This window comes from Artemia sp. Qi Xiang Cuo, chromosome 4 (assembly GCF_049724085.1).
Source record: "Artemia sp. Qi Xiang Cuo chromosome 4, ASM4972408v1, whole genome shotgun sequence".
Taxonomy (NCBI): domain Eukaryota; kingdom Metazoa; phylum Arthropoda; class Branchiopoda; order Anostraca; family Artemiidae; genus Artemia; species Artemia sp. Qi Xiang Cuo.
This window is the reverse complement of record NC_142797.1, coordinates 29,003,269-29,012,711: the sequence shown is the minus strand read 5'-3', so window position 1 is coordinate 29,012,711 and position 9,443 is coordinate 29,003,269. Positions and strand designations below refer to the sequence as shown.

The 9,443-nt window shown below is 36.7% G+C and overlaps 1 protein-coding gene across 1 annotated transcript in view; it reads right to left on the bottom strand.

The window, feature by feature from the left end:
• LOC148952962 (ionotropic receptor 25a-like) overlaps positions 1–9,443 on the bottom strand; it is a 663,783-nt gene that overhangs the window by 81,934 nt on the left and 572,406 nt on the right. Inside the window, exon 15 of the mRNA XM_089088207.1 lies at positions 1–194. This exon is cut by the window's left edge and continues 6 nt beyond it. Coding sequence (XP_088944333.1) covers positions 1–194 — 194 coding nt within the window. The remainder of the gene's footprint in view (positions 195–9,443) is intronic.

Sequence of the window (9,443 nt, the reverse complement as noted above, 5' to 3'; positions counted from 1 at the left end):
AAGCAAATCCTCCCCCGTCAGAGGTAGTATTCCGAACGCGATCTAGAGCTTCGCTAATTGATGCTGGCAGTTGAGCGTCCTCCATGATCTGCAGCATTTTAGTATATTTGTCACTCACAGGATAGTCCCAAACAGCTAGCTTAGATCTTTCAAATTCTGGGATATTATCGTCGAGACTCAATTCTTTCCATATCCTAAAAAAAGTTTCGTAGTCAAGTACATTTCAACTGATTCAGCTAAAATCGTTGTATAGAAGGACCAATAGATTTCAGTGGTTGAAAAAAAAGAAAAAACTACAAGAAGGGATGTGATATTTTGCTACTTGAGACGGTTTATAATTTAGATTTTGGATTGAGGCTGATGGAACATTGTAGTAAGGACTTGTTGTGATTTAGGTTATGTTGCAGCGCATAATAAGCACTTGGCTTTAATCAAAATCACTATGAACCGCAAAATAGGATGGATTGTCCTTCAAACACTCTTTAGTCACTATAGTCCTACGTTGAACGTATATTATATTCCTTTTTAGAAAATATTCTAAAATTTGGAGTAATTGAGAATACACAAGGATTTCATTTTCGAGCGGCATGTACATAGCGGTGTTCAAACGGGCACTCGGGCCTTAAATTGAGTGTAAAAATCGGCAAGTGGTTCTTAGATCCTGTCTTTAGTTCAGCATTGTCGAACTTCAAATTATTCATAATCTATCCGGACATTGTTAAATTTCAATTTTGGACTCAATCTATGACAGCCTCAAGTGTCTGAACACCGCTTTTTTACTCTATGTATATTTGATGCAGTAGCTACTGTTGCTGTATTTAGACCAATTTTGCACTTCAACTAGCAGGTTTTATGGTTTATGACAAATAATGAAACAGGAGGTGCAGCTGTACTGTTTCTAAGAATGCTGCCAGTGAAATCTGAATCAGGGAAATTTTATATAGTTTTGACCTTTAGATCCAAAGCACATAATTTACTTTTAACCATATGTATCCACTAGGAAACTATAAATAATGACTAATCAAAAACTGATGAAATTATATTGAAAAGCAGATACTGAATAATCTTAAGAATTTACCAATTTGAACATACTAAAACACCCACAGTAGTAACATACTAAAATGCGCTTAGGTATATTTTGGCACTTGTCTACTATATAAAACACACTCGAGAAGTGAGGTTTGGTGAATGCTAAGGAAATAAAACAAAATATGATGAAAATACAATGCTTTAGTAACAAAATTATGAAAACTAACACAAAGAATTATGGAAGGGGGGCCACCCAGAGCGCGTAACCTAAAATAACCTAACCTAACCAAAATGCCAACTAAATATTTAATTAAAAAAAACTATAATTTGGTTTCTCAGCGAGCAGAAGGTTATTGTCTGGTATACACAGCGTGAAAAACCTGGTATTCGCAATACAAGTTCTCGGGTGTGTTTTATATTTTAGACAGGTACCCATACTTTTTCAGAGACAAAATCAAAAGTTAATGTTTTTCCAGTGAAAGGTCATTGCATTAAAGTAGACATTAGTAAGGTATCCTTTTGTTCAGCCATTTTTTACTTTATTGGTCTACCCAAATATAAGATGTAATTCAAAAAACTGAATTAGATTCTAAATTTAAACCCAAAAATTTCAATTTGAAATTTAAAATAACATTTCAATTAGTTTAAACTGACCCGGCATCTGTTGGGACCCCTGCTTCTTTATTATCAGATAAATGTCCCTTTTCTGTTATACATAGGTTTCTTACAATATAATTTATTTACAAGTTAAACTCTCGTAGAGGCTGTTTTCAATTTAATAATTTTGCAGGAGGGAAGTAATTGGTTTGTACAGAACCTTTATTTTTATCTTTACACAGGCTAGTTAAATCTTGCCATTGAAATATAATTTATGGGCAAAGCAAGTTCAATTTTGGGTCCCCATTGATTTTAATGGCTCATGGCGTCACATGATGGTGGAAAAGGTGAGCTGACCTGCTTCCTGCGTATAAATTGTTTAGTTCAGTTCCCGTTTGGAATTCAATCACTGATGTGGGCACAATGTGGCACAATGTGTGCCACATCGATGTGGCACAATGTGGGCACAATGTGTTTTTTTTGGTTCTCCATATCTGGGCACTTCGTATCGAAGGAGTTGTCGTAGAAAATTCGAAAAGGGCTCATTCGATTGCAAATTGGAGTGGCTAGTGCCCTTTTAATTAACGAAAGTGATTGGAGGGCAACTAGCCCCCCCCCCCGACGCCCATCATTCGCCCAAACACATCCAGTCAAAACATTGAGATAGCCATTTTGTTCAGCGTAGTTGATTTCCAGATATAAAATATCTTTTTGAGGAGGACACTCCGCCACAACCCTCAGGGCAAGGGTTGTAAGTTCTGCCCTGGGGGCATATCAGGTTTTTATAGAAGGCGTTGTCATAGAAACTTCAAAAAAGGCTCGTTCGATTGGAAATTCTAAGGGCTAGTGCCCTTTTTAATTGTCGAAAGTGATTGGAGGGAAACTAGTGACCCCCCGCACCCATAATTAGCCCTAAGACATCCAATCAAAATTTTGAGATAGCCATTTCGTTCAGCGTAGTTGATTTTCAGATCGAAAATATGTTTTTGAGGAGGACACTCCCCTACAACCCAGGGGGCAAGGGTTTTAAGTTATGCCCTGGGGGCATATAAGGTTTTTATAGTAGTCGTTGTCGTAGAAACTTCAAAAAAGGCTCATTCGATTGTAAATTCAAAGGGCTAGTGCCCTTTTTAATTGTCGAAAGTGATTGGAGGGCAAATAGCCCCCCCCCCCCGAGTAGATTGTATCTATTGAATTTGCGTAATGCCCTAGGAATTACCATGCTATTTGCTTAATACCCTAGGACCATACTATTTGCTTAATGCTCTACACCTTTTCAAAGAGAGTGAGTACCCCCTCACATGGTATACACTACAGTTTCACGTGCATATTGCAAAAAGCAAACAAACCTATAAAGTGTCCAAACACGTTTACAAACCATAATCATGATGGTATAACAAAGTCAGACTGGTTTTTTGCTATTGATATCAACTGCACAACGAATTGCACAAGAATATACACTACAGTTTCACGTGCACATTTTAAAAAGCTGGCAAACCTATAAAGTGGTCAAACACGTTTTGAGAGTATAGTCGAGATTGTATGACGCAACCTAACTGGTTTTTGAGGCAACATCCGTTTTGTAGGGCCAATCAGAGACAGCGGAGGTTACTCTATGTACGATAACTTGATTGGTGATTGGATTTGAATAAAAGGAGTGATTTTCATTGCAATTCTTAGTAGTAAGAGAATTGAATTCAGAGAGAATAGTTTATTTGAGAGGATATTAGTAGAGAAAATGAGTGGAGCATTTACACTATTGGAGATTGATGGTGGAGCTGGCGGCAGCAGCAAAGATATACCACTACCAAACGGAGCTTTGGAAAAACAAGAGATTGTAGACTATGCCTTGAATGGGATGATATGCTTGCTAGATACGTCATATCATTAAACAAATTGAAAATGGATGAGTAATTATGTTTTGTTGCGAAGCTGAATATTGTGTATATAAAGAACTTCAGGCAGCATTAGATGTGCTAGTGAAATACATTAATGAGAACAAAATGCATCAGTGAATATTATTGTTGTAATTATGCTTAATAAAATTTTTTCTAAATCAAAGGTATTTTTCTTTCTAATAGTAGACTACCGTATATTTTTTGGAGTAGAAAAAATTCTGGTTAGTCTGAAGTTGGTTGTGAGAGTGTTAGGACTCTAAAAAATGGATAGATTTGAGAAGGAGCGAATCATGGGGAATCTAGTGCTTATGGGAAAACGTTTGATTCTAGATGATGATTTTCTAGAGCTGTCTATTCAAAGGAAGATATTTTCTCAGGGAATGCTTGTCGATATAATGAAAACTGATTCTCCATCATTAGACTATTGCATGAAGCTTTTACGTTGTGGTCCAAATGCATTTACACAATTTATTGATATATTAATCACGACACGGAAAAATGATATTGTTGATATGCTTTTAAACACCAGTTTAGAAATTTAGGACTTTTTTCAAGAGAAAGATGGTGTTCAAGGATGATTTACTCCTCTTTCTCTCTCTCTATCCCACTCAATTCGTTGTTGCCAGCTCAGTTTCATTGTGGCAATGAGAGTGTCAACACATGAAAAAAAAATGTTCCATACATGTCCACTATGTATGTACACACTGGGCAGCTGGTCATCATGTGAGAATTGCACAATGATTGATGAGTATGATGAAAAGTGTAGATTATGCAACCCGTGTAAATTGCATAGAGGATATGCTGTGCAAATTAAAGGTTGTAATTCCTGTCTTGAAGAGGTGCGAGACTCTAATCCTAGAGGGCACCTATGCTCCAATTGCCACTATGATAAATGTAATCAATGGGAGAATACATTTACCGGTATGATTGGAAAGAATCCTAAGCGTGATTTTAGTTTATTGCTACGAGATTGGTATCGTCGTGGTTTTAGATTTTTCTGAGAGGAGGAGCCGGGTCAGCGATTTAACTGTTGGAACAACAAAAGAATTTGTTTTCTACGACATCAATGTGAAGACAATGGGTGTTATGATTATAATCCCACTGATTTTTATTTGGCTGTGACGGAATGTGATTCGCCACTTGAGGACACTGTTTGTGACATTGTTTCAAATAAGCAAATTGAAACATGTGAATTCTACACAATGAATGAGAATAGTATCATTGATTAAACAAAGAGATATGATAAGAGTGAAATTACACTCTACTGTAGAAAATGCGACCCTGACATTCCAGTACATCAGGATCAGTATACTGTGAATTCAGATAATATACCCGCATTAGTTGTTATCGAGAAATACCTATACCTTTACCTAGTAGAAGATGAAATCTAAAGAGTAGAAAAGTCGTTTTTTATCATGTACATACATTTTTCATTTATTAGTAAATAATTTCACATATATTTTTAGAACATTTTATTCGTAGGGCACTAAAATCAATATTAAACACATTTGTAAGTACATTTTCCACTAGAAAGTCATTCAATCGAGGTAAGTCAATGTATATATCGAGAAACTGCTTGTAGGTATAGCCACGACATCTGAACATGAAAAATAGTAGTGCATGAAACCCACATGGGTTAGTCGTTAAATCCTGTACTCTTCGTTGATTTTGAATAATGGTTTTCCCACTGCTTTCAATAAAGTTGCTGATTAATGGAGTGTATAATTTATACGATATGCCAAGAGGATCAAAAAATTAAATATTCTTCGCTGTTTGAAAGATGCATAACCAATGGCCTGTCTTCAAGTCGATGGTTTGCTATTAACAATGATTAGGGTATTGTTAACTCTTGGAATTTTTTCAATGAAGTCTGATGGTATGCAATAGGACTTGTACTGGGACATACATGGATCCATACTACATACGTTGATTATTTGGTTTGTGTTCATGGTGCTAGGTCTAGTAGAGCACTGCCGTCGGGTGTGATTTCCCAATAGGTTTCAAATTGACTCAACGATATTAGCGTGATACTCTCAGTCAAAGCATCGGCAAATGTGCAGTCTAAACGTACATTCCCTGTTCGTACTATGCTCATATCCTGGGTCCCCGACAGGTCCAAAACAATTACACCATGATGTTTTGAAAACATTGAATCGGTTATTCCATTTTCATATAGTTGGGAGTCATGATCTAGGGATTGCATGGTCAACTCGTACAGAGTTCTATAGGATTTTTTGACAAATGATAGAGTGTACAGTGGAATACCATTCACTTTGCACAAAAGGCTAGATAGACCGAAAAATTAAAATCATGGGGGGATTCAGTCCAGGATCCAACGGCACTGCCACTCTTCACAAAGGCCAAAGCCAATTTTGATGGGATTTCCCCTAGATAAATGATGAATAAGTATAGCTACGAGAGCCGGTGGCAGTGTGACGTTGATTGGTGATCGCATGGGGGACAAGAAGTTTAATGTTGTTGCCATTTGCTCTTAGCTTTTCCACTGCCAATGCAACAGAGCTCATAACCTCTTTTTTTCGGACGTGGAGAATTGCCGATGTGATAATGACATTTTCATCGGGTGCTGCAGGAAGTGTTTTTCTGAAAATGAAATTCGACAGGGCTAGTTACAACTTTATGTCAATCTTGACATTGGGGTAACCATTGGGATATTTTGAATATCTCATGATTTAATTTTCCAACCAGATGACACTCCTGGGTCACTGCGGTAGTCAACTCACCGTTAGTATCAACACCTGATCGATATTCATAGCCCAATGACTGTCCTCTCAACTCCTTCTATGTCTTTGGTGTCATCATCATAAATTGTATGTAGCTTGCATAGTTGGATAAGTTATTGCTAGTGCTAATCAATGTTCCATTGATGAATACATTAATTTGTTTGCACAGATTGTGTAGAATACAGTTTTCGTAGGAGAGATCACCGGCAGCAGTTGGAGTTGTATTATCTGACTTTTTCTTCACCGCAAGATTTAAATCAATAAATTTTGATGAAAAATCAATGATAGTCTTCATTGGAAAATATTTGAAAGTGTATAGAGGGGGGTTGCTGGGGATGAAATTGTTCATAGTAGCCATACTTGACGCTGACATCAACATTTTCAGCATTGAACAGATTTAATGAGGAACTAATTGAAGGATGTGATTCCTTGTGAGGGAGATAAGTCTTCTTAAGAGAAGAAATCCTTCTTTGATCTAACAATCTTTTTCTTTTTCTTCTTCTCCTTATTGGTCTTCCTTGCTTTGCTCCTCAAAGTCCTTGTGTATGTCCTTCGCTTCCCGCCTGGGTAGAGACTGATGAGTGAATTACGCGCAGGCATCCTTTTCAATCCCCCCCATTTTGCTGAGATTTTAATTGCTCACCAACGGCTCTTGCTGAAGATCTAATGTTTTCTTTAACAATCTCGTTGTAATTCTGACCCGACCCCCAGTCCTATTGTGTTGAGGCAGCAAAATTTGATGCAGCAGGTACAAGATATTTTCTGGCAAGGGGTAGTGCAGAACGAAATAGCCTAGCAAACCAGCTACCAAGACCACAGCCAGACATTATAGTACGCCCCTTGTAGTAGTCCAATCCATTGCCTATTTGACGTGGACTCAGAGCACCAACATAGCAATCGATATTGGGACAGACAAATGGAATTCTTCTATTGTTCATTTTAGGTGGTGTCGCCGACAATAGGTCGAAAATGACATGTAATCACTGCTAAACCTTTTGTTATTGCTAGAGGATCACCCAATTTACTTCTTAGTGTTAACTGACAGAGCTTCAAATACGAAGTGTTTACAGCAACATACTGAAGATGCTTTATATTATAGTGATGAACAAGTTTATGGGTTGTTTTTCGTTCAAGAACACGTAGGAGGGGGACATTTGAATTACCAACTCTCGATGTTTCCACAAAAGATGCATAGAGATATATGCAAGAGTCCGAGGCGAAACCAGGTGGATAGTCAGCAAAAATAACTTGATCCATCCCGTAAACAGTGCCAGCGTTTTTCCCATTGATATATTCTGTTTAAAGCCAAGAACGTTTCTCAAATTATCATTGAGAATAATCATTTCAGTGTCAACAGGTGAGGTAATGTAAATCCTATCGTGTTCCATTGAATAATTAAAATGGAATGTACCATTCCTACGATGTGAGATTTTTCTATTGATTGTAAGAGACAAATCTGTCATATTATCATATTCAATATATTTCAATTTGAAATGTGGATATTCGCTAGATTTAAGTGCTTCGACCCATTCATACTCGACAAAGAGTGACAAATCGAATTGTATAACTTTTATATCATACACACAATCCTTTCTCAGGATATCGTAGGTATTTTTGAGAATAGAGCCGACAAGAGCCACTTCATACTTTCTGTCATCGAATTTGATGGCGGGGGAGAGTTTCGTCCAAAAATCACCAGTTTTATTCAAGTCGTTGTAAAGAGGATCGGAAACGTTGGACATAAATGTTACATAGAAATCATTGGGCATTTGCAATATCTTCAACACTGATCCAAGAATCAAAATCAGAGTTGTTTCCTAGCCACCGAACAAGTAAATGTTTCCTACCCCTGTGAGTATGACTCTTTAATATCTTTACAATTTGATAGATTTCACTAGTATTTTTATCTTTTTGTAGTTCATAGTCATAAAAGCCGCCGAGAATTTCTTCATCTTTGTTATCACGCAGACGATAAGTTATGGGTTTAGTGTTTATGCTTTTTGCCACTTTAAAAAGTTCGGTGGACCACAAGTAATTACCCTTTTCAAAAACATCAGTTGTTCTATTAATTTGAACAGTATCACCAACATTAAATTTTTTCTTCTTGATAATCGTCTCATTGGAACATTGTTTAAGAAAGGTGTCAATTGTATCATGATCAGAATGTTGAAGTTCCGTTGGGTTGAGTTGGACAATGATTGATGAGGTCATTGATTATAAAACAACAAGATTTTATCTAAATCATGAATAAAATCCGTTGTATTTTTCAATGTACAATATCTTGAAATTAAAAGTCGGATAGTTCTTATCAATCGTTCGTCCAATGCAACCTTTATAGGACTAGGATTATGATAGAGCATTGTATTATATTTCGCTATTACTTTTTCAACATGGGGATTAAAAAATTCACTACCGCAATCCGTTTGAATTTTTTTATACGAATCCTGTTCGACAATACTTTCAATGGCCTGAGCAACTTCAACACCTCTCTTTGACCGCAATGGAATGGCATATGCATAGCGACTAAAAACACTTATTGCAACTAGAATGTACTTGTACGATGTATTGTAACGTCTTGAAATCTCATCTAGAGCTAGGAGATCTGCTTGCATTATATGCAATGGGAAAAAGGCTTTAGTTTTTCGATAATGATTAGCACGAAGCCTATGATTTTTTTGCACAGTGTAATTTAATTAATTTTATAGAGTCTCGAGAACTTTTTGTGTGAAGACCAGTGACTTTGGAAAGAGTCGTGGAGGAACTTATACTCCCCACTTCACCAATATTTTCATAAACACGTTTCAGAACTTCAACGATTTTGAATGTAAACGTGTAGTGTAACGTCCGCTACCCTTTTTTATACTGGTGGTTGGTGCTGGTGGTGACGTTGACTTGATACGTCTGCGCTTTTGTCTAGCTATCAGTGATGTACTGCTCCTCTTTATTGTCAAGTTTCCACTAGGTGTGCTAGTATTTTTCAAAATTGGTTTAAAATCTTCTTTTTCTTCTTCATGTTCATATTTTAATGGTGTTGACGATGGTGCATGTTCATTTAATTTTTTTAAATTTGCCTATTGCTAATAAGGCTTTTGGGGAAGCTTAATGTATTTAGAAAGTCGTATAGATGAGCGTCAAATGATAATAGTCCTTTACGATTTGTAACATCATCATAGATGAA